This window comes from Eublepharis macularius, chromosome 4 (genome assembly GCF_028583425.1).
Source record: "Eublepharis macularius isolate TG4126 chromosome 4, MPM_Emac_v1.0, whole genome shotgun sequence".
NCBI classification, from domain to species: domain Eukaryota; kingdom Metazoa; phylum Chordata; class Lepidosauria; order Squamata; family Eublepharidae; genus Eublepharis; species Eublepharis macularius.
The window spans coordinates 173951395-173976798 of record NC_072793.1 but is presented as its reverse complement, the minus strand read 5'-3'; the positions used below and the strand labels follow the sequence as shown (position 1 = coordinate 173976798).

The 25404-nt window shown below is 45.0% G+C and overlaps 1 protein-coding gene across 1 annotated transcript; it reads left to right on the top strand.

Moving 5' to 3' along the window:
- The first annotated feature begins 744 nt into the window (after positions 1-744).
- LOC129327050 (zinc finger protein 271-like) lies at positions 745-15167 on the top strand. Its single transcript, XM_054975472.1, has 6 exons — positions 745-807; positions 3745-4227; positions 4403-4526; positions 9811-9887; positions 10196-10322; positions 11178-15167. The coding sequence occupies exons 2-6, from the start codon at positions 3817-3819 to the stop codon at positions 13325-13327; spliced, it is 2889 nt and encodes a 962-aa protein (XP_054831447.1). The 5' UTR covers positions 745-807; positions 3745-3816; the 3' UTR covers positions 13328-15167.
- Positions 15168-25404: the final 10237 nt, after the last annotated feature.

Below are 25404 nucleotides of genomic sequence, written 5' to 3'. Positions count from 1 at the left end.
CGCAAAACCCCTTAAGACAACCCCTTACATGTATAATTGGTGGTTTTACCTACACAAGCATTCCCTTAACTACGGGACAGTTCCCCTCCAGTTCAGCACCTTTTAGGATGTTGCTGAGACTCCACACTTTTCCAGAGCCGGGCATAAAAGAAGCCACTTCTAGGGTGGGTTGCATCTCTATAACATTTATCTGCCATGTGGAGTTAGCAGCTGGTCAGGAAGAGAGGAGAAAGTGGACACAGAGAGACTCTCCTCCCTTTACTGCAGGGTTCAGAATGAATGATGCGAGTTGATGAGCAGCATTGTTTGATGAGAGAAGAGGAAATGCTGTTTTGCACGATGCACTGTTAACTTACGGAACTCACCGCCACAAGACTGGAGGAGGCCGACAGGGTGATGGTGAGGCTTGAGAAGGAGCCTAGACGAACTAGGGGTCAGAGGCGGGATTGCTCAGTCAGGACATGATGCCAAGCCCTGCTGAAGGCCGCCTATGCTGAGCGGGTATGCAGATGCGAAGGGAACCCGGGGTCCTCAGCAACCAGCGCCCTGCTGGCTGTCCTCGGGTGGGCCTTAATTAATAAAAAGTGTCATTTGGGTTCTTTTCGGGCTTGTCGATTTGCACGGCAGCAAACCCCTCCTTTCTGCTCACCGGTACTGAAATGATTAAGGGGAGCGAGCTCGAAATCCTAGAGTAGAAGGGAGGAAAGGGTGGCGTTGAGGTCACTTCCGGCCCACACCCCTCTCCCCGGTGAGAAAGTGGCCTTGGTTTTTCCCACGGATGCAGCAGCGTCGTCTCTGCCAACCCGGGTGCGTTAAAGGGGGGGGGGGGGGTGCAAGGCTGGGCATTCGGGGGTGGGCGGAAGGGCAGGGGCAGGTCCCGATCCAGGGGAGGGAGCCAGAGCCCCCCTAGAGACCCCGAGAGGGAGGGAGGGAGGGAGATTTGCAGGGTGGATGGGAAGAAGAAGCGGGGAGGCTGGAGGGGGATTGCGGGCCAAGGAAAGGCGGGGAAGGGGGGCTGGCCGGCTGCGGGAGCTTTTCGGGCCTGACCTCGGGTGGGCTCTCTTAGGGTCCAGTGGCTGGCTCGGGGCAGGAACGCATATTCCACACACACACGCACACACTCATCAAAGGGGGGGAATGAACAGTGGGACTCCCCCCAGTACCAGCATCTTCGTAAGGACCCGTAGCTTGTTTGTAAATGATGGACGCGGAGCTGGCCGAGTCGGGGGGGGGGGGGCGGCGGTGTCTGATTACTCTGGACGGCAAAGCCCCGAGCTGAGAGCAAATGAGGTTCTCCAGAAGTGGGAAATGATCCCCAAGGGCCTCAAAACTCCTTTCCTTCAATTTCAAGCAGTTACGCCTGCATGAAAGATGTCAACGTTTTTAAAAGGCGGAATCAATAAGAAAATACTGCTTTTGTAAGGGAGGGCAGAATTCAGTGGTTAAATTCTAATCACATCAACATTTAGATTATTGCCTTAACATCAAGCAATGCACAATACATGGTTTTGCATCGGTATCTGTACCATTTGGCATATTTTAGGAATTAAGAAGTATGCCTTAGTTGCCTACCTAGAGCATTGTGAATATAAGCAAATACTGGAATCTTACTTTTAGCAATCTGAGAGAAAACTGGGGAAAGGGAAGAGATATTGTAGGAAACAAAGAAGCAAAAGAAAATATGACTTGGAAAAGAAACAATCGTTGCAACATATATGGATATTGAGAAACCTTCGTTTCAGGAGAGTCACTCTGTTGGTCTCCGCTAGAGGAGCAAGATTCAGGTCCAGTAGCACCTTCAAGACCCACTTTAAGGCGGTACTAGATCCAAAGGTCGCTCTTCTGAGTAAATCTTGGAACACTGAAATACAAAATCATCAATAGGAACACAACATAGTCACAGTACAAAGAGCATTCAGTAATAACGATAATTCAGGCATCCACAGCAATGACAAAGTTTGAAAGCGGCCATCAAAGATTCTAAAATACTTAGAAGATGGTGAAATCTGACAGTATTAAAGGTTGGCCAGTTAAAATGAATCTCAGCTATGATCCGGTTTTAACATGGTTGCCCAAAAACAAAAAAGGGCCTGTCACCAGGCAGGCTACTATGGAGTTTGTGTGCTAAGGTGCCATAGCTGAAAAGGCCCTGCCTCTTACGGAAAACATGTCTGTAAAGGACAGGATTTCTGAGGATTTCTGCCCAAAGAGAAGAGCTGGTCCTTGAAGAAGGTAGAGCATAAAGGGCTGTGAAGGTAAGAATTGGGCCTGGAAGTGGAGCTGCCCTTTTCTTCCTCTCCCATATTTCTTGAACTTAGTCCCTCAGTGTAATCTCTAGGAAACAAATTCAGGAGATTGTAAGAACGAAAGCCATCTTCCCTCTTTCATTTAGTAACTAGTGCCCAATTTCATATCCCATCTTCCTTTTTTTAAAAACCTTTTTTTATTATAGTGATGTATGCATTAATATTGCCACCACATACAATCTATACTTCATGTATGTATACATTTAGAATAAATATAGGTATCCATACATCCGATACAAGCTTGTTTTCCCCCTTTTCTCCCCCCCCCCCCCGAAGAACTACCATAAGAATCATCTGCTTTGTATCTTTAACCACAAGCACACTCTTTGGAGTTTCTTTAATATAATTTGGTTGGTCTCTCCTCCCCTTACCCATCTTGTATATCTAGACCATGTCTTCCTTGTCATTAATGTCTTAGACGTTAATGATGCTCGTCACAGGAGTTTCTGTCTTGACCCCCTTCCCTCTGACAGGTCAGGGAAATTTTCAAATGTCTCTGATAATCTTTTGCAGAGACTGTGAACTTTTGCCTCCTGTAGTTTTTTGGCATTTTCTCTTAACAAACAACAAACTTATTCAGTGGAGTGGGTACATATAGAATAAATTTAGCTATCCATACATCCGATACAAGCTCCCCCCCCCAAGAAGAACGACGATAGGAATCACCTGCCTTATATCTTTAACCACGAGCACACTCTTTGGAGTTTCGTTAATAAAATTTGCTTGGTCTCTCCTCCCCTTACCCATCTTATATATTTACACCATGTCTTCCTTGTCATTAATGTCTTATTTTCCCATGTCTTATCCTGTTTTACTATTGATAAAATGTCTGATTGGATCCATTCATATCATATGGATATCCCCCGTCTTCCGTCCCTCTGACTAGCAGCATCTTCTGGGAGAGCTCTGGTGTGATTCTCATGTGCACCTTCATGTCCCACTCATTGTGGTGGGGATACAAGGCTGTGCCCGTGGGGCTGAGGCTCGTCACAGGAGTTTCTGTCTTGACCCCCTCCCTTCTGACAGGTCAGGCAAATTTTCAAATGTCTCTGATATTCTTTTGCAGAGACTGAACTTTTGTCTCCTGTAGTCTTTAAAAATCTAGTCCAAGAAGCTGTGTCATTTTTACTTAACAAAGAACAAACTTATTCAGTGGAGTGGATCTTACCCTGATCCTATCCCTTCACTGAACAAAGCGCGTTTGTTTATTTGATTATTAAAATAATGATAACCCATCTTTCCTTCCGGCCCAAGCGTGAAACCTTCTTCCAGTCTAAGGGACCTTAAGCAGCTTTTCTAAGCCCAGTGTCCCGTAATGTGGTGATGGACGTTACTTCAGATTTCCTTCAACAGGGCACAGGCAAATTCACAGAGAAGAGAGTGTGGTACTTCCGTGTTCCCTTGCCTTTGCTAACAAAGCATCTTCTTGTCTTTCCAGGACTTGGGAGCCTTCAGAAAGGACTTGGCAGTGGAGGAAGAAGATCCTTCACCCTTCTTGGATCGGGGACAGATGGGAAAGCAAGAATCATCTGGGTCTGAAGCAGACAAAGGCCCTGAGGCCACCCAGGCTGGGGGCAGAGGGGAATTCAGGGAAACAATGGCACAGAAGGCCCTGGATGGGAGCACCACTAGCGGGGATGTACAGCGCCAGCACTTCAGGCAGTTCCGCTACCAGGAGGCCAAGGGGCCCCGAGAGGTTTGCAGCCGACTCCATGATCTTTGCCGTCAGTGGCTGAAGCCAGAACAGCACTCGAAAAATCAGATCCTGGACCTGGTGCTCCTGGAGCAGTTCCTTGCCGTCCTGCCCCCAGAGATGGAGAGCTGGGTCAGGGAATGCGGGCCGGAGAGCAGTTCCCAGGCGGTGGCCCTGGCAGAAGGCTTCCTCCTGAGCCAGGCAGAGGAGGAGAAGCAAGGAGGACAGGTGAGGAGCTTTGATCCTGAGAACTCAGTTAAGCAGAATACTCAAAAGATTATTCTAGAAGTCCATTTGCTCCAAGTGCCCAACCTTTTTGAGAAATCAGTCTAGAAATGTCCCTTTCCCAGGTGTTTCTCTGCCCTCTTCCTGTTCTAATCCCTCTCCCCTTTCTTGTCTCCAGTTTCAGAGAACCTCCAAAGGGACTGCTGATTTCCCTGATGCAGAGAAGGTACCATCCAATCCAGGGCAGAAGTCATTCTTCTGTGGGACAATGTGGGAGACTGACAGATGTGCCAACTTGACAGGTAAGGATTCCATTTGTGCATTTCTTTGGGATGCTTTTGTATTTTCCCAGGAATTCTCCATGGAAAAGTGGTTGTCTCAGCTTCTGGCAAGGAGGAAAGTGGAAACAGCCAGTCTGAGGAAAGAAAGCATTTGCTAGCTCATTGATTTAAAATATTCGTATACCCACCTGGGAGAGGCAGAGCACAGAAATGAACCCCAGAGATTGGAGCTAATCAGAGCAGTGCAATGAACCAGCCAATAGGAGCTCTTTTCTGGGAGTGAGTTAAGATCTGGTTGAAAGAAGGCAGGTTTGGAAGACTGAGAGTCGCGAGTTGGGCTAGGGTGAGAAGGGTTAGTCTAAGAGGAGTGTGAATTTAAAATCTGAGGGCGTAATCAGTGTTGGCAGAGTGACTATGCAGCTGTTGGGACGCTGACCTCAGGTTCCCAGGGCTGGTGGAGGGGGGTTCAAGGTCAAGGCAGACTTCTGGGGGGCAAGCGTCCTTGCACCTCAAAGTAAAACACTGCCACCAGTTCTCCTATAAGTCTGAGGAAAGAATCTCCAGCTGTACCAGACGTTAGTCATGAATTCAGCTCTGTGAGGTAGATCATCTAAGGCAGGTGACCATGCCGATGAGCCCCCACTTGAGCAGAGCTCTAATGAGATGGAACGCAGAGGATAAAACTCCTTCTCCTTAATGTTGTCCTTGATGAGTTCCCTCACACCTGGTTTCTAGCTTCAAGTTTCATGACGTTTCCGAGAGGTCTCTTTTGACGCCTGACTTGGCCGAGAATCCTGAACCAAAGTTTAGCCAAGAAATGGGCTACGACTAAGCTAGTTTCTGGACAAGGTTTATTTAGGAACTAACATCCTAGATGGGGAAAAGGAGAGACAGAAACCTAGCTGCCTTGCTGGGCAAGAGAGTGTTCTAGAGAGTTCTGAGAAGGAGGAGGATATTGCCCGAAGACAAGGAAAGGAAGAAGGTACTGCCCTCACGGTCCCATCTAACTAGACCTTGCTCCCCCCCCCCATTTTTGTACACAAGACTTTGCTTCTCCAAGACCCATTCTCAAGGTTTACTGTACAAAGTCCATAGGATCCATCTTCTACATTGACTTCCAAATTTTTCTCAGGCAAGTGGCTTGTTGAGTACATTAGCAATCATTGTAACTCAACAAGCCCCTCTTCTTGCATGTTTCTTACTACATGGTGCTTAGTGTTTAATTCTGGAGTTGATCTTCTTTGTCTTTGCAAAGTTTATGCATGTAGCCTTGATTGTCTTCAAAGAATTTTATAAGTTTGGGTTCATCTGTCCCAAAGTCTTGCAGCATCCAGTTGCATTGTCTGCACATTTCCAATGCCAATACATTTTCAGCTTCAGTAGAGGACCCGGTGATAGTTCCTTGTTTTCCACTGTCATAGAAGAACAAGTGTCCACGGGTGGACTTTCTGTCTGTAGCATCTCCTGCCCAGTCTGCATCCAGACATACCACTAGTCTGGGATTGTCACTTTGTAGTAACTTTAGTTTCAGACGTTCAGTGCCATTGAGGTATTTTGCCAGCCTCTTATCTGAGATCCAGTCACTTTTGCTTGGTGATTCAGTTTTCCCGCATAGTATGCTCGTAGCTGCTGTGATGTCAAGCTGTGTCACTGTGCTTACATACAACAGTTTTCCAGTTGTTTCTCCGTATTGCTTGTTGTGCATCAGAGGTTTCCTTGTTGTTTCAGGTACTTTCCCCCATATAAATATTTGCCGGTTTGGCTCCTTTCATGCTCATGTAGCGACGTTCTGCGCTGTCTTGTTTCAGTCCTTCCTTAATGAGCATTTGATTCATTTGTTCACTCTGTGCCCTTTATGGGCTTGTTTTAGTCCATAGTTGCTCTTTGGAAGTTTACATATCCTTGGATTTAGAGATGTGCAATTTAAGTCTGTGAACTGGCCCCAAAAGACGGATTTTTGCCAATCGTGCTAAATCTGGCTTTCCCAGGTCAGTTAGAGAATACTGGCTCTGATCTGGAAACCCAGATCAAGAAGCCTGGATAAATTCAGGTTTATCCGGGAAACACGGCATCAACCTCTGGCTGCCTCCTTCCGGGACTTCTTCCATGTTTTTTCCCCAAGTGGGAAGGGGGAGGAGAGAGGCAGGGAGAGAGGAATAAGTGGCCAATCCATGCAGGATCTCTCCTTGTCTGGCCAATGGGATTCTCGGAGAAGAAGAGAGACTTTTTAAAACTGCCTGCAAGGAATTTAAAAAGCAGGCTTGGGTCAGAGCAACTTCTTGGACAGCAACTTCTGCTGAGTGCTGCTGGCTCTCTTGCCTGGCCTGCTCTCTTCTCTTTGCCTTTGGGATTCATCGGTGCTTTTGCTGCCTGCCTACTGCTGTTGCATACTACCCAGAGGAAAAGGCCTGCCTGCTTGCTGGAGTAGTAGACTCACTGTTTTTTCCTGTCTTTGAGGGCAGGGGAGGTAGGGGGGAAAGGGACAAGGTTTGTCCTACAGTTAACCTTTTAAAGATTGCTTTTACTGTTGTGGGGGAGTGCTTTGACTTTTGCCAAATGGTTTGTTTGAATTTCAGTGTTAGTGTTCTAGACAGTTGCTGTTCATTTTTACTGACTGATTTCGGGGGCGGGAGGGTCATTTTTCTCCTGTTGTCATCGCCTCACACAGTAGTTTAAAAGCAAGAGAGAATAGCTCCTCCTGCTTGCCATTTTTGAGAGAATTGATATTTTTGTGTGTGTCGGGGGGGGGGACAAATTTTTTCCTCTTGCTGTTGGTTTGCCTTCCTTTTCTGTTTTAAAGACCTGACTTGCTGCTTGCTAGTTTCTGTTCTCGATTCCCACCCACCCCCACCCAATGCGGGGGGATTGTTTCTCACCAAGTCGTGTGTTTGGTTGTTGTGGATTTTCCAGGCTGTATAGCCGTGGTCTTGGCATTGTAGTTTCTGACGTTTCGTCAGCTGGCAAAATGCCAGGAACTACAATGCCAAGACCACGGCTATACAGCCCGGAAAATCCACAACCACCATCGTGCTCTCCCTCCCCCCATCATCCGGGCGGAATCAGGCGCTGAGCAGGAGGCCATGCTTTCCCCACTCATGTCTCTGCCAAGATCAGGCACAAAGCAGAGGCAATGCCTGCCACCCCTTCACCCAGCCAGGATTATGAGCAGAGCAGAAGGCCATGCTTTCCCCCCCATCACCCAGCCAAGATCAGGTGTGGAGCAGGTGGCAATGCCCACTCCCCCTTCACCCAGCCAAGATCAGATGTGGAGCAGGTGGCAATACCCATCCCTCCACCTTCACCGGGCCAGAGTTAGGCACGGAGCAGGAGGCAATGACCACCCCCCCTCCACATTATAGTCTGATAGTCGCTGCACTCTTTGACATCTCTTTTTTTAGAATTCAAATGTAGACTGAATGTTTCCAGTCTTTATAGCCCAGTCTTTCTAGCCATATCGCTTTCTCTGGGAAAACTCTCCTAATATTTTCTACCTTACTTGATTCTGTGCCCTCTTTGCTATACAGTACAACCCCTCCCTCAGCCTCTCCCTCCCTGTTCTGTCTAAAGAGCGTATTCCCAGGGATGAGCGTATCCCATTGATTTCCCCAGTCCTCCCATGTTTTAAAGGCACCCATTATATTTACATCATTATTTAGCACCAAGCATTCCAGCTCTCCATCTCGGCTCAGAGCTTTCTAGCATTGGCCTACAGACACCTGCCCGGTGTGTCCCTCCCTGCCAGCTCTTGGCCCCTTTGCCTCCACCCATGGCCTTCCTTTGCCATGTTATTCTCATTCCCAAGTTTCATTGTGCTCCCAGTACCCTGTTTGGACTGCCTTTTGGACTGCCTTGTCCCAAACAGAAGGCTCCCCAGCTCCTGTCCGCTTTCCCCCTGAGATTAGTTTTTAAAACTTGTCCTGCCACCTTTTGGGATATGAAGTGCCGGCTCAAGTGAGGCTTCTCTTTTTTGCACACAGCTTCCGCATGCTCCAGGAAGTTCCCCACTGCCTAAGAAATCTAAACCCTTCCTCCTGGCACCACTTTCTCAACCACGCACAGGGACCCCTATTCTGTGCCTGTCTAGTTGGCCCTGCACAGGGAACCAGGAGCACGTCTGGCAGGGCAGCCTTTAACTTCCTGCCTAGTAACCTACATTTTTCCTCCAGGATCACACAGTAGGGATAGATCAAGAGGGGTAGCCGTGTTAGTCTGTCTGTAGCCGCAGAAAAGAACAAGAGTCCAGTAGTAGCTATAAGACTAACAGGATTTGTGGTAGAGTAGGAGATTTTGTGAGTCAGAGCTCACTTCTTCAGAAACATTTACCAGGTATCTGAAGAAGTGAGCTGTGACTCACGAAAGCTACTACAAATTTCATTAGTCTTCTAGGTGCTACTGGATGCCTGCTCTTTTCTACATTCCTCAGTGTCATTGGTGCCAATGTGCACCATGACTATCAACCTGTCTAGACAGTGCATGATGTCCACAAGCTTTGCACCAGGCAGGCAGGTCCCTGTGCAATCAAAATCCCCTTCACATCTCCTGCTCTCTGTATACCTAATAACTGGGTCTCCCACTATCAAAAGCCCACCTCTCTCCAATCCCAGAGGGGTATAGTCTGTACAAGAGAGTGTAATAAGTCCGTCATCTGAGGAACAGATCATGTCCGTCCTCCTCAGCGTGATGCCCTCCAACCTCGAGACTTTCACTCTCCCTGACCGCAGAAGACCTGTCAGTGAAGGAGTGGGAAGTTCTGATAGGTCCCTGAAGGTCTTCTCCACCAACTTCTCTCCCTCCCTCAGCTTCTCCAGGCTGGCAACCCTAGCCTCAAGGGAACGAAACTGACCCTTGTGAGCCGAGAGGTCCATGCATTGAGCACACATCCAGAATTTCTACCTAGTGGGCAGATAATCGTATGTCTAGCACCCCCTGCCAAACACGGAATACTTCCCACTCCCCTTTCTACCTTCATAACATGTTTGGTCATTTAAAAGTGTTTTAGAGTTGAAAAACACACCTTCAGATTCCAAACGTCAAACATTCGTCTCGGGGTGGGAGCTACATGGTGAGTGTCAGCCGAATACTCATGACGGCAAGAGATTGGCGGGGGGGGGGGGGGCGTCATATGCACTTTCTGAGATGTTAGAATAGTCCATAGAGAGATGTGAAACACAGTTCTCCAAGTGCCCTAAAGGGCTCTCTGAAGCATGCAGGTCTCTGATCTCCCCTATCTAAGAATCAAAACACGGAACTGGGAGAAGCAGTTAGCAGGATCAGTCTCTTCTCACCTCCTTTGCTTTTCACACAGGCAATGGGAGGACGCTGATGGGTGGACCTTCAAGCCAATGTGGGGGACGGGAAGCATCTCCTGAGCAACCAGACCAGGTAGGGAAGGACTCCTTGGGGGCATCCCAGGGGCCTGTATCTTCTGCCAGTCCCCTGGGCCCAGGTGGACCCCGTCTTTTCCCTTTCTGTCGAAATGGCTCACTAGGAATGGCCTGGCTCAAGCTTTATATCTTCCACTTGAGTCCCTGGAGAGCTGCTGCCCGTATGAGTGGGCAATACTGACCTTGGCAGCCCAGCAGTCTGAGTCACTAGAAGTCCGCTGCACATGTTCAGGAGAAATCCTGCTCACCTCTGCTTCATTCTGGTTTTGGATGGTGATATCATCTGTAAGTTTTTCTGTCTTTCAGGGGCTGGTGACTCTCGAGGAGGTGTCTGTCTGTTTCACCCAGGAGGAGTGGGCTTTGCTGGATCCTGGCCAAAGGGCTCTGCACTGGGAAGTCAAGGAGGAGAATTACAGGAATCTGATCACTCTCGGTATGTTGCTACCCTTTGTTGTCCAATAGGGAGAGCAAGAATTGATGATATTGTCGGTCTTCCCCTGTGCGCCACAGGGGAATCATAGAATCATAGGGTTGGAAGGGACCTCCAGGGTCATCTAGTCCAACCTCGAGTCACAAGTAGCAGCTCCGTTTCCTTTGATCTTCTCTCTTAATTGAGCCAAATTGCCAGTATTCCAACAGGAGCTCATTGGGCAATGCATTCAATGTTCTGATAAGAACACTCGATTCCTTAGAAGATAACTTTCAGCTCTTCCACAGCCTTGCTGTGTTCCAATCCTTCCTATCCTTCACTGCGAAGGAGTTGGTCTCTTCACAGAGACATGGAGCCCCCTCTCGGACCCCTTTATTGAAGCTACATTGGGAGGCTTCCTATGTGGCTGTGGCAGGCTGCCTTTTGGCTTGCTCTTGGAGGAACTGGGGAGGTCTAAAGAGATCTTCCTCTGGCCTAGTGGTGGGCAAGGTGTGGAGCATCTGCTTTGCATGCAGAAGGTCCCTGGTTTGGTTCCTGGCATCTCCAGTTAATAGGGTCAGGAAGGAGGTGATGGGAAAGCCCTCCACTTGAGGCCTTGGAGAGCCACTGCCAGCCAGGGGAGACAAGAGTGACCTTGGTAGACTGCTGCTTGGTCCCAGTAGAAGGTAGTTTCATCGATGAGTTTCCTTCCCTGTTCTGTGTCCAAAAAGTAATCTGCTTCTGTTCCATTCCTGACTTTCCTGGGGAAATGTTAAGAGATGCTGCTGAGGGAGAGGCTGCAATCTGGCTAAGGCTGCTGCTTTCCTTTTACTTAAGAGTCTCTATTTCTCTACCTGGTTTCCTTCTTTGTTTCTACAGGGCAAGAATGCCACAGAAGGGGAGAAGAGTGGAGAGGAGGAACTGAATCAAAATCAAACTGGAGCAAGGAATCCATTGCTTCTGAAGGCGTGGATTTCCAGGAAAATTCAGTCCAAGAAGAAATTAATACAGGAAACAAAAGAAATAACTTAACTCAATGTGCAAAACTCTTAGCTGGGAAATCAAACCTTACGTCACATCAGAGAATGCAAAATAAAGAAAAGCCATTAGAAGAATCAGAGTGTATGATAAATGCCATGAGTATAAAAACCCTTCTCTTAGAGGAAACACTGCATACAGAGGAGAAACCACACACGTATCCACATTGTGGAAAGAGCTTCAGAAGGAAGGGCAGCCTTATTCAACATCAAAAGCTCCACCACAGAAGAGGAAAACCGTATCATTGCTCAGAGTGTGGGAAGAATTTCAGGTGGGGCGCAGAGCTTACTTCCCATCAAAGAATCCACACAGGGGAGAAACCATATAAATGCTCTGTGTGTGGAAAGAGCTTTGGTGGCAAGCAGACCCTTGCTTCCCATTACAGAATCCACACAGGGGAGAAACCATATACGTGCTCAGTGTGTGGAGAGAACTTCAGGTGGCATGCAAAATTTGCAAACCACCGAAGAATCCACACAGGGGAAAAACCATATAAATGCTCTATGTGTGAAAAGAGCTTTGGTCGCAAGCAGAACCTTGCTTCCCATTACAGAATCCACACAGGGGAGAAACCATATACGTGCTCAGTGTGTGGAGAGAACTTCAGGTGGGGTGGAAAACTTGCAGCCCACCAAAGAATCCACACAGGGGATAAACCATACAAATGTTTAGATTGTGGAAAGAACTTCAGTATGAGGTCAAACTTTATTTCTCATCAAAGAATCCATACCAGGGAGAAACCATATCAGTGCTCAGAGTGCGGAAAGAGCTTTGGAAGGAAGGATCATCTGAGACGACATCAAATGATCCACACAGGGGAGAAACCATATACATGCACAGACTGTGGAAAGAGCTTCAGGCAGAGTACAGCCCTTAGTTCCCATCAAAGAATCCACTCAGGGGAGAAACCAGAACATACGACTTCTAAGGGAAGCAAAAAACATGTTTCAAAGAAAAATGCGAACACCCAAGAGAAACCGCACACCTGCTCACAATGTGGAAAGTGCTTCAGGTGGAATGCAGAACTTATTTCCCATCAAAGAATCCACACAGGGGAAAAACCATATATATGCTCTATGTGTGGAAAGAGCTTTGGTGGCAAGCAGACCCTTGCTTCCCATTACAGAATCCACACAGGGGAGAAACCATATACGTGCTCAGTGTGTGGAGAGAACTTCAGGTGGCGTGCAAAACTTGCAGTCCACCGAAGAATCCACACAGGGGAAAAACCATATAAATGCTCTATGTGTGGAAAGAGCTTTGGTCGCAAGGGGACCCTTGCTTCCCATTACAGAATCCACACAGGAGAGAAACCGTATACGTGCTCAGTGTGTGGAGAGAACTTCAGGTGGAGTGGAAAATTTGCAGCCCACCAAAGAATCCACACAGGGGATAAACCATACAAATGTTTAGATTGTGGAAAGAACTTCAGTATGAGGTCAAACTTTATTTCTCATCAAAGAATCCATACCGGGGAGAAACCGTATCAATGCTCAGAGTGCGGAAAGAGCTTTAGAAGGACGGATAATCTGAGACAACATCAAATGATCCACACAGGGGAGAAACCATATACATGCACAGACTGTGGAAAGAGCTTCAGGCAGAGTGCAGCCCTTAGTTCCCATCAAAGAATCCACACAGGGGAGAAACCATATCTATGCTCAGAGTGTGGAAAGAGCTTCAGAAGGAAAAATATCCTTATACAACATCAAAGAATGCACACAAGGGAGAAACCATATATATGCTTAGAGAAGGAAGGAACTTCACCAAGAGTGGAAAACTTGATTCCCGTCAAAGAACCAACAGAAGGGAAAAACCCAGTACAAATCATGTTTTCCTTCACAAAGTCCACACAGGAGAGAAACCATATCAGTGCTCAGAGTGTGGAAAACCTTTCTGGTGAAGCGGAACACTTACAGCCCATTGAAGAATTTACACAGGGAACAAACCTTACTTCCCCTCTGTGTGTGGAAACCTTATTTCCCATCTGAGAACTCATGAGGAATTTTCTTCCATCAGGGTACACACTCTGCACTCCATTCAAATTCCTGCTTGCTGATATAATCACAGAAAGCTTAAGAGACTTCAGTTCAGTCACACAACTGTATGTCGGGGCTGGCCCAGGACTGTACAGTTTTATTTGGCTGCCTTGGGCCTCTCTCAAATAGTGACTGGCTCAACAAATAAACAAGGTGCCAACTTGAAATTAATCTTTTGTACTGAAACTTTGAGGGAAATATTTCTTTCTGGACTGGAGATTCAGCCTGAACCATGGTCTGACCATTATATACTGAAAACAAAGATGAATATGACCTCCCTACCTGCAAAAGGAGAGGCTGTTAACAAGGTCCACCCATGGAGGCTTATGGGTCCTTTAGGATTCCAGAATGCTCTGGGGGTTTTTAGAATTTGTAACAGATTCTCTGTTAAGGCAGTGGTGGGAGTGCATAGGTGTAAACTACGGGGGGGCTGAGGGGCTCGAGCCCCCCCCGGATTTGGCAAGGGGGGGCTGAGCCTCCCCCGGGCAGCCAGTGAACTACATGGGGGCTAAGGTGCTCAAGCCCCCTCAGATCTCACATGAGGGTCTCAGTTACAATAGCCAATGAAGCACAGGATTGTCCCCCCCTTCCTGTTATATCATATTATAATTTCTATGATTCTTTGGCTCTTTGTTCTTGTTTTTTGCTTGTATGTATTAGTGTGTTTATTAAGAATTTATCATTTTTAAAGGTATTGCGGTTCGCAGGGCTTTTTTTCTGGGAAAAGAGGTGGTGGAACTCAGTGGTGGAACTCAGGACCACACAATGACGTCACTTTGGGTCAGCTGGAACAAGGGGGGAGTTTTTTAAAGTTTAAATTGCCCTCGGCGAAAATGGTCACATGGCCGGTGGCCCCACCCCCTGCTTTCCAGACAGAGGGGAATTTAGATTGCCCTCCATGCAGACTCCCCTCTGTCTGGAGATCAGGGGGCGGGGCCACTGGCCATGTGACCATTTTCGCCGAGGGTCGAAAGAACTCAAGAGGTGCCAGAACTCCGTTCCACCGCGTTCCTGCTGAAAAAAAGCCCTGGCAGTTTGTATAAACAATTTACAAATAAATGTTACAGAAGAATTAAGAGACTCTGATAGAAGATATTTGATTTTGAAAATCAGGCTCCTGGAAGGCAAGATTTACACACTAGCAACAATATATGCATCAAAAAATGCAAGAGAAAGTTTTCATGAAAATGTTTTCCACTCCATTTTCAGTTTTCAAGAAGATAATGATCTTTGGAGACATGAATGGGGTAATGGATCTCAGAAAAAGATAGGTGAAAAAACAAACCAAAGAAGGCAACCTTCCCCAAAATGTGCTCTCTCCCCTCCTATCAAGAAACTATTTTTGAAGTAATATCTTAAATAGTATATGATGGCTTCAGTGGGTTAAATGTCTAAAAGATTTTTGATCCTACAAAGGGAACACAAAGCTTACAAACTATCATCCAAGCTTGTCTCTTTTACATTGTGGGCGACTGAAGCGGTTTATATAAATAAAAGAAAGGACCAGAGAGCCTGTGAGATTTTGACAGCCATAAATCCAGACAGCATTTACCTCAGAAGTCTCTCCCCTCTCTTCACTTCCCCCCACCTTCTCCAAAATGTGTTTAATTGTATGGAAATGTTACAATTGGAAGATGCTTGTAGGATCAAAAATCTGAATATTGGAGACTATACTTTCTTTTCTGACAGACACCAAACACATTCAAGGATTGATATGTGCTGGATATAAAAAACATGAGTTATTTATAGTTTGTTATATTATGTTTACTCTTTTTCTTTTGATATAATTATAATTGTGCTATTGTTTTTATTTTCTTTTTTCTGTTCTGCTTATATTTATAAAAATAATTTTTATATAAAAAAGAATTTATACACTGCCTTAAAATACCTTTGACTACGGCACACTAATTAGCTTAGTCCTTAACCCTGGCTGGCTCCACCCATTTTCAATGTAGCAACAGTCAGATTGCAAGACCTCTGTTGGATATAAGTGCAATGTAAGTGCATGGCTACAATTTACATTCAGGGAATGTTAGAAGATTCCACTTCTAATGCTGTCCCATTCCTCAGGTTTCAGAGCGGGAGAAACCAGAGAGTTAGAAAGATAGACAGGTCAAAGCATCTGTTTACTGTTTATTCCTTTACTGCCCTTTGATATATAGATTACTACTCAGGAGTAGAGATGGGCACGAACCTAAATACGACCCCAAAAAACCCACGAACCAGGTTGGTTCGGGGTTCACAAACCAGTGTTCATGGAAGCTCCTTTCCACGGAACTTCCACTAACTGTATGCTGGTTTATTGGGTCGTATTTACAGGGGCAGTTTAAATGGCCATTTCCCCAGTTAAATGGCCATTTAAACTGCCCCTTTAAGGACCCTGCTGCAGCAGGTCCCCCCCCCCCCACACCGCCTGCCAGCTGATAGTTTAAAGGGATCTGCCTGGCGGGGCCCTTTAAACTGTCCAAACCCCAGCGGCCTTCCTGCCCTTCAAGAGGCTGAAAACGGCCTTCCTGCCCTTCAAATGGCTGCTGCAGGCCCCCAGGGAGGTGGAAGAGGCCGAAAATGGCTTTCCTGCCCCTCCTGGGAGGAAAGGAAGGATGCTGCACTGCAGCATCCCAGCAGTAGGGGGGCTGAGGTTTGGGCAGTTTAAAGGGCCCTGCCAGGCAGGCTGCGGGGGGGGGGATCCCCCCTGCCACCTGCCAGATGATAGTTTAAAGGGACCTGCTGCTTGCAAGGCAGGAAAGGGCCCTTTAAACTGTTAAATGCCCCTTTCCCTGCCGCTGTTAAGGCCAGAAAGGGGCATTTAAACCCCACGAACCACGAACTGGTTCGTAACTGATCCAGTACCGTGGTTCGTGAAACCCACGAATCACGAACCTGCTTGTTCATTGTTGTTTTTTGTTCCATTTCCATGTCTACTCATGAAGACTTCCTCCTCAGAACAGATCTGTAGGTAGGAAGCTCTCTTCGCTTTCCTATCAAAGTATGGAGTTTCTATAGTAAAGAACTCTGACTTCTTTTTTAAAACTAAAACTTTTCAACAACTGCTTCCCTTTTAAAACTTATACACACACACCTGCCAGCATGCTCCAGCCACCCATCATCACGTTTTCTCTGCAGTCAATTCTACTCTGTTAAGGACCAGTTTCTATTCCTTTTAACAGGGAAAAAAGTGAGTATCTATTTTACTTTCCAGTAACCTTATCATTACATTGTATTTTGGAAATGGAACACTGGGAAAGGGTAGGCATTATGTTTCCTTATTGAAATAGCTTCTTCTTTGTTTGTTTGTTTGTTCTGTTTGTGGCTTTTTTTTTTTGCTGGGTGTGGGAGAACAGTTAGTTTTTTTCATGGTAATGTATGCGGGGGGGGGCTGCTTCAGCCACTCCTAAACTCTTTCAATTTCCATTCCATGTTTAAATGGAGAGGTGGTATCTATTGCAGAAAAGGACAATTCCTAAAAACGAGTGCTGTCTCTCTGACGCAATGAGAAGCCAGCCCTATCTGCATGAACAAGATTGGAAGGGGGGTGTGTGCAGATCAGAGGCCTTTTAAAAATTTCCTTTTGCCCTGTGTTCAGGCTGTGATTTGGTTAATAATGTTTTTTAAGGTGGAGTTTAAGCAGTGTGCTAAGAAAGCATGGTATATAAAATCCTAGGTAGTATAACTGCGAGTTTTCCTGGGGTCATGACTAGCACTGTTCTGAATTGCCTCAAAATGTGCATTGTACTCACTTATAGGATATGAGTTTAAAGTGAAAAGATGGGAGTCTGCTACTACTTTGCACTCTGTACACTGCTCAGAAATCGAGTGCACGGCAACTGTTTTGTATTCTGCCCTAGTTTAGACTTCAACCATGCATTTACCAAACGAAGGGATCTGCAATGCCATAATTTAGTAAATTTCAGTACTAAGTCACCCTTATGAATAAGGCAGAATCAAGACTCCTGTAAATGAATGTCTAGGAAAACTTTAAAAATGTTCCCTCACAGGCTTTTCTGTGTCGCCTTTCTTAGTGTCAAATTTGTGACCATTGGTTTGTCCTATACACGTGGTATGTATGATTATAGATCATTAAGTGACTATCCTAAAAGTGAATTTCAAAAACAGGACACAGCAAGAGATCGCTGAAATAGCACTATAACCTCTGACCAACTCCCACATTTTCCTAGGTTTGGCCCAGCTCAGGGGCATTGTTAAGGGGGTCCCCATGGGTGCTTGGGTCCCCCTAAATTTGTGCGGAGCTCCTCCCTAAATCTCCCATGGCCCCGCCTCCATAGATGGTGGCAAAGGAAGCCCCTCCCTGTGATGTCATTGGCTCCTCCCTGTGATGTCACTGGCATAGCAATACCTCTGGCCCGGCCCCAGCCCCCCCTGGGAAATTGGAAAGTCTACGCCCTTGTGGGAGTGTGGAATATGAGGCTCCTCAAATATATTGACAAGATGCTCCTCATCAACCTCTCCCTCTCTTGGGGCAGAAGCCGATCCCAGGGTTTACCATGGAGCTCGGTGACCTAAAGAGAGCTGAAAGATTTCTAGAAAGACACTGCCACTAAAATTCACACTGAATCCGATAAAGCATGCTATAGATCCCATTAGAAGAAAACCTATTAAGCAGTGGTCATAGTAGCAGAGAAAGATTATGACTTTGTACCCGTTGCACTGGCTGCTTAACAACTATCCCAGCTGTTTTAAGGTGTCTTAACCCCTTCTGACTCCTGAACCTGTGTTGTCTCAAAAAAAGACAATTAGCTTTAACACCTTTGCAATGTTTTTTGCTGACAAAATAGCAGGAATATGCTGCAATTTGGATGCTAATAAAGACAAATGCCCCCATATGGGAAAGTAAACTAATTAAACCACTATTTATATCAGGTGTGAAAACACGAACGAAATCAAAGTGTTGTAATACATAAACACAAATTAAGCCTGTATTTGGCATGCAATGGAACTGTAAGGATGGATACACTCTCCTCCAATTACAGATTAACCAGTCCATAAACACAAAACACCATAATTAGTCCTGGTGTGACTTCTTTTGTGGTGGAATTGGTCCTGGTGTAATTTCTTTTGTAGTGGAAATTATTGAATGGTGATCCCCACAGAAGCGGGATGAAAATAAACGATGATAAACTCCCAACAGGATACCGGATGTTTTCCTGTTTCACAGCATTCTTGTTCACAGGAATTGCTTCTCTGTAATAAACATCAAAAACATAATGACCCCTATCTGCCACCTTTTTACAACAGGATTCTGTGTTTACTCATTCGGTTCCAGCTGACAAATTTCACGACCTCATCTCATGCTTGGTCAAAAGCTGGTGCAGAAGCGCTCTACAAGCCAAGTATTTAACATAAATTGTTATTTTAGATACCAAGGATTACCTCTGGGAGGTATCCCGCCAACTCAGTGATGAATCGAGCTATCTCCCCATTCACCAGGATCCTACCAGTCACATTATGAAAATTATCAAGATGACGGTAGAGGAGGCTTTTGCATTAGGGATCATTTCCGCAGATGTCAGCAAATTTTTGATAAATACAACTCCACGTGTCCCTTGCTTCTACATCCTGCCAAAAATTCATAAAGGAGGTTTCCCCCCCACCCAGGCAGGCCTATTATATCTGGAAGCAATTCAGTCTTGGAGCCACTGGCACAGTTTGTGGACCACTATTTACAGCCTGCGGTCCTTAGTATGGACACCTACATCAAGGACACAAAAGAGTTTATTAAATTAGTGGAGGGCAAATGGCTACCTCCTGGTGCCATGATGTTAACCATGGATGTGACAGCCCTATACACATCCATTCCACATGGTGACATTAGAAACGTGGTGGAGTTAGCATTACGTCAAGGAGATCTTGAAAATGATTTGGTAATGTTTCTTTTGTCTCTTGTAGACATTTTTATTGAAAAGAATTATTTTCAATTCCAGCAAGAATATTTTTACCAAATCAAAGGGGTGGCAATGGGGTGTGTCGCAGCACCATCCATTGCAAATATATTTATGGCCAAATTAGAAGCGGACAGCATTTTGAACCCGCGTGTCAACCCCTTCTACTCTCAGATTCATCTCTTTAAGAGGTACATGGATGATGTGTACTGCATATATTTAGATTGCACGTCCATCGATACATTTACCGAATGGATGAATAATATTCACCCTCATATCAAATTCACATCCAGCAGTAGTATCAACTCCATCAATTTTTTGGATGTGGTCACTTACAGGACTGATTCTGACCACATAGGTATCCGTCCTTTTAAGAAGGTCGCAGATCGTAGAGAATTACAAATGAGGGGTTATCCGGAACAAGTGATCAACACGGCAATGCATAGGGCAGCCCACAGGCAGCGACCAGAATTATTTAGGGAGAAATACAATCAAACGGCATCTTCCATCAGATGGGCAGTGGATTACACACATTTGGCTAGGGACATCAGTAGGATCGTCAAGAGACATTGGCACCTGGTGTGTCATTTACCTGGGTGCCTGGACCCACCATCGGTAGGTTTTCGTCGCAGAGCCAGTTTGAAAGATTGGTTGGTCCGTTCCCGCTTTACAAATATCAGCACCACAGAATCCTGCCCTAAAGGGCACTTCCAGTGCGGGAGGTGCAATGTGTGTAATCTGGGGGCCGTGGGGGCGACCTTTAGGGTCTCCACATCGGGCCGAGAGATACCTTTAAATCATTTCTCCACCTGTAGTACCAGTGGGGTAGTGTACATTATTGAATGCAGCTGCCCACACATTTATGTTGGCAGCACAAGCAGGCAGATTAAAGTGCACATACAAGAGCATATTTCCAGGATAAGGAATAAATGTTTTGATGCACAACATTTGATGCACATCATTTTGTAGACCATCACAACACAGAAAGACAGTTCAGATTCTCAGTTCTACAGGTCATTCAAAAGGAAAGATCCAGGGAGTTCAATAAGGAACTAATGAGAAGGGAGGCGTACTGGACTTTTGAGTAGACTGTTTAGGACCTTTTGGTCTGAATACCCTCGTTGACTATTCAGGGTTTGTGTAGTAAAATCATTTTGAGCTATTGCTGTTAATGACTTGAGAATTGTAACTGTGTAAGTCATTGGAGCCGTGGAAAAAGGGAACTGTAGCTTTAAGATTTCACCTTATGATTTATGTTAAATACTTGGCTTGTAGAGCATTTCTGCACCAGCTTTTGACCAAGCATGAGATGTGGTCGTGAAATTTGTCAGCTGGAACCAAGTGAGTAAACACATACTTAGAATCCTGTTGTAAAAAGGTGGCAGGTAGGGGTCATTATGTTTTTGATGTTTATTACAGAGAAGCAATTCCCGTGAACAAGAATGCTGTGAAACAGGAAAACATCCGGTATCCTGTTGGGAGTTTATCATCGTTTATTTTCATCCCGCTTCTGTGGGGATCACCATTCAATAATTTCCACTACAAAAGAAATTACACCAGGACCAATTCCACCACAAAAGAAGTCACACCAGGACTAATTATGGTGTTTTGTGTTTATGGACTGGTTAATCTGTAATTGGAGGAGAGTGTATCCATCCTTACAGTTCCATTGCATGCCAAATACAGGCTTAATTTGTGTCTATGTATTACAACACATTGATTTCGTTCTTGTTTTCACACCTGAAATAAATAGTGGTTTAATTAGTTTACTTTCCCGTACGGGGGCATTTGTCTTTATTGGTAACTTTACCCGTATTTGCCCTTTGTTATTTCGCAGTCTGGATGCTGGCTGTAATTTAGGTGAGGTGGAAGAAATCCTTAATACACCATCTGGTCTGCTGATGGACCATTTTGATCCACTGCCAGTGACAGATATTGACAGGTCCTCCCTGTATACAGAATCTCTTGAGCACCTTGTTGCAGAAAAGTTGTCCCTTGTACTTAACTTACAACTGAATTCCTTCTCCTTGTTTTTATTTTCCATCTATGTTCCACCAGCCAAGACAAACAGCAGTGCATAAAATTGGATTCTTCTGGGGGAAATATTAATGATACATAAAATTATGACCCAGCCAGTTTAATCCTTATGGCACATAATTTCAATGCAAGGATAAAGCATGGTGATAATGGTCTTTTTTTAAAAAATGGATAGAACCTTAGAATGAAGTCTTTCTTATCTCTGTGTGATTTGATAGAATTTCCATGTACTCTGCAATAAACACTGCCCGTTTACTTTTGGATCAATTAGGTATTCAGAGAAACTTGATAATAGTAAATGGTCCTTCAGAGATTGATCCAAATGGAGATTTTAGCTCTGAGGGGTGGTAGTGTAATTGATAACCTCCTCATTTCATAGCATTTTTACCTTTAATTATACATATGAATGTGGTTATGTGGGCATTGGGCAGTGATCATCTACCCATCTGCCTTTTAGTTCAACTATCGTGTATTCATTGCTTAAGGCCAGCTTACCATCAGTTGGTATTGGTATATCAAAATCATAAGGGTCTGACTCGTGTCTCTTGGAGCCCTACACCAGCTATTTTAAGTGTGTGCCGGAATGGAGTCTCCAGCAGTGATTACGCATAAGAGGGCACTGCCTCAAGGGGCTCCTGCTGATTTAGCTATCTTTTAAAATTTAATTAACTTATTTGAACCATTATTTGTTAAAATTACTAATTTTTCTAAAATTACTTAATTACTAAAAAATCACTAGCTCCTTCCAAACGTAATTTATGCTTTAATAAGGAGCGCAGACTCCTTAAAAGAAGGATTCTTCAGAAATATAGTTTACAAGTAATAACAAAGTCATGTGTTGAACAAGTTGCTAGCTCTTAAGTTATAAGCACTTGATTAAATTGAGAAAAAGAGAGGTATTACATAAGAACTGAAGCTCTCTAATGATGCTAGCATTTTGGTCTATTGTCAACTCGGCCATAAATGGTCCAGTAAAAATCCCTGCTTGTATTTTTCCTTATGTCTGGGAAACTTATTTCAAGGGCCGTTTTTCCATGCACTTTTAAACCCACAGGATTTGGGGTCTTTAGTCATTTGAGATCTTCTGCCCCACAAGCTGGCTGTGAGCCCTGGGGAAAGTAAATCTGATTTAATCTGAAATGAGGTGTTTAGGGCACATCCTAGTTGGTGGGCTGATATTCTTGACTCCGTTGTTTACCCAGATAAACTTCTCAGGATTTATTTCAAAGCCATGGAGGCATACTATACTATAACAGTCCAGATCTTTAAAAAGGATGAAGTTATGCTCTTCTTATTTGTAAAGAAAATTACTTGACTGAATGGAGCAATGTGTTCTCGATTGGGAGCAGATTGACTTTTGAAGGAGTTGGTCTGTTTTGGACGGTTGTTTGTTTCTATTCCAGTTAGATGAGAAATATTCTTCTCTCCCTGATGATAATCTCTTTGTTGACTTTATGGGTTTTAAAGGCGCTTTTGATGCTATTCCTAGAGCAAGATTCTTGAGAAAATTATCTACTTCCACAATAGGAAAGAGATTGCTTTGGCTCATACAACCATTTCATTTTGCTCTTACATCTCAGGTCTGTTGCAGTGATGAGGAGGAATCAACTGAGCCTTTCTATTTGGATTTCTGTCCCTTAAGGTTTAAATAATTCCACTGCACAAGATCTACTTATCAGGGAGCTTCTAGGGGATAAAGGAAAGAATATTGACAGGATCCTCGCATCTGCAAAGTCCACTAATGCTCTGTGTCCTTGCCTGTCTTGGCTGCTAAAACCATGTAAACAGCACATAAATAAGCCTTGATGTCTATCATAAATCAGACAATAACCCAAAATGTCTTCCACTCAAAGAAATGATCATCTACCCACTACTTAGATCCCCAACCCTAGACAAAAATGATGTGGCCAGTTATTGCCCAGTTTCTACCCTTTCTGGGTAAAGTGGTTGAGAGAGCACTAGCAGATCAGCTCCAGGCCTTCCTTGATAACTCTGTTGCCCTGGACCCTTTTCAATCTGATTTCAGGCTGTGCTATGGGACAGAGATGGCTCTAATGGTTTTAGTGGATGATCTCTATCTGAATGCAGTCAACGGTCGACATTCTTTGTTGCTCTTCTTGGATCTGTCTGCAGCTTTTGATACAGTAGATCATGCCATGCTGTTCGAGGTGTTTGGAGGCAAAAGTGGGTATCAAGGGATGTGCCTTGGACTGGTTTAAATAGTTCCTCATGGAATGGACTCAAAGAGTTGCTGTTGGAGACCATCCTCAGTGTAGGAATTACCTTGTGGGGTTCCACCGACACAATCTTATCCCTCGTGTTATTCAACCTCTATGTAAGGCATTTAGAAGAAATTATTCATAGCTATGGAACTGGATGTTATCAATATACGGATGACACCCAGCTCTATATCTCTCTATCCAAATCCTCTGGTGATTCAGCAGAGGCCCTCAGTCATTGTCTGACAGCTATTGTCAATTAGCTGAAAGCGAACAAATTGAAACTGAACCCAGACAAGACAGATGTTGGGATGTCGAAGATATTGAAGGACTTTGTGCTCCCCACTTTTAATGAAGTTCAGCAGATCCTTGCAAACTCAGTTAAGAGTCAGAGGAGTTAGCCGTGTTAGTCTGTAGTAGCAAAATCAAAAAGAGTCCAGTAGCACCTTTAAGACTAACCAATTTTATTGTAGCATAAGCTTTCGAGAATCAAGTTCTCTTCGTCAGATGGACGAAGAAAACTTGATTCTCGAAAGCTTATGCTACAATAAAATTGGTTAGTCTTAAAGGTGCTACTGGACTCTTTTTGATTCAGTTAAGAGTGTAAGAATTATACTACATCCAGCACTGCTGCTAGAAAAGCAAGTTAAAGCAGGTGCAAAAAGTGCCTTGTACAAACTCAGTCTAGCACCGAAAATGGCCCCCTACCTTGACATGGCTGATCTGGCCACCTGGTTCCACAGCGGTGGGACTCTAATCTGGAGAACCAGGTTTGATTCCCCATTCCTCCACTCGAAGCCAGCTGGGTGACCTTGGGTCAGTCACAGCTCTTCCAGAGTGCTCTCAGCCCCACCCACCTCACAAGGTGACTGTTGTGGAGATAATAATAACATACTTTGTAAACCATTGTGAGTGGGTGTTGTCCTAAAGGGTGGTATATAAATCAAATGTTGTTGTTTTATTATATGTACATATGTGTAATGGCTGCTGAGTAATTTATAAGTGTATTGGTTTCAGAATAGTTCATATGCATGATAGTTTCAAGAGAGGTACAGATCTTCAAATGTTCATAAAAGGAGACACCGATTGATTGACTCTTTCCCTCCAAGCTACAATGTGAGCCGCTTTTTGTCTCCATTGCAAAGAAAGGGCAGCAGAGACAGAGAAGGTGGGACAACGGCGGAGTTAAGAATCTCGCTGAGCTATTGAAGCTAGTAGGATGTAGTAGTTAGAATGTCAGACTATCATCTAGCAGCCCCAGGTTTGAATCCCACTTCTGCCATCTGTATGACCTTGGGCCACTCAGACTCACCTTTATCTTCCTCCCAGGGTGGGTGTTGTGAGGATGGCAGGAGAACAATGTAAGGTGCCTGGAGTCCCTATTGGGGAGAAAGGCAGGGTATAACATTTGTTTTAAAGTAAATTTTGGCTACAGTTTGGGAAAACAGGAGGCAAGGCTGACCTTGCTAGACCAAGCATCTGACTCAGCAGAATGGGTGGATGGGGTTTCACTCCCTCTAAAGGAGCAGGTTCATAGCTTGGGGATGCTCCTGGGCATGGACCTTCTATTGGATAAACAGGTTGTAATAGCAACCAGGGGTACCTTTCATTAGCTTTGGCTGGTAAGCTAGCTATGGCCCTTCCTGGGATGGAAAAATCTTACCACTTTGCTGCATGCCCTGGTAACATCTGGATTGGATTACTGCAATGAGATATTTGTGGGGCTGGCCTTGAAGACTGTACCGAAGTAACAGTGCCTCCCAAAACAAAATAGAATTATTTTTTCCTTGGAAAACTGGGTCCTCACTAAAGCTCGCAACAGGGGTGTGAGACAGGTCAGCCTCTGAGCACAGTGTTGCCAACAGGCCTTAAGACA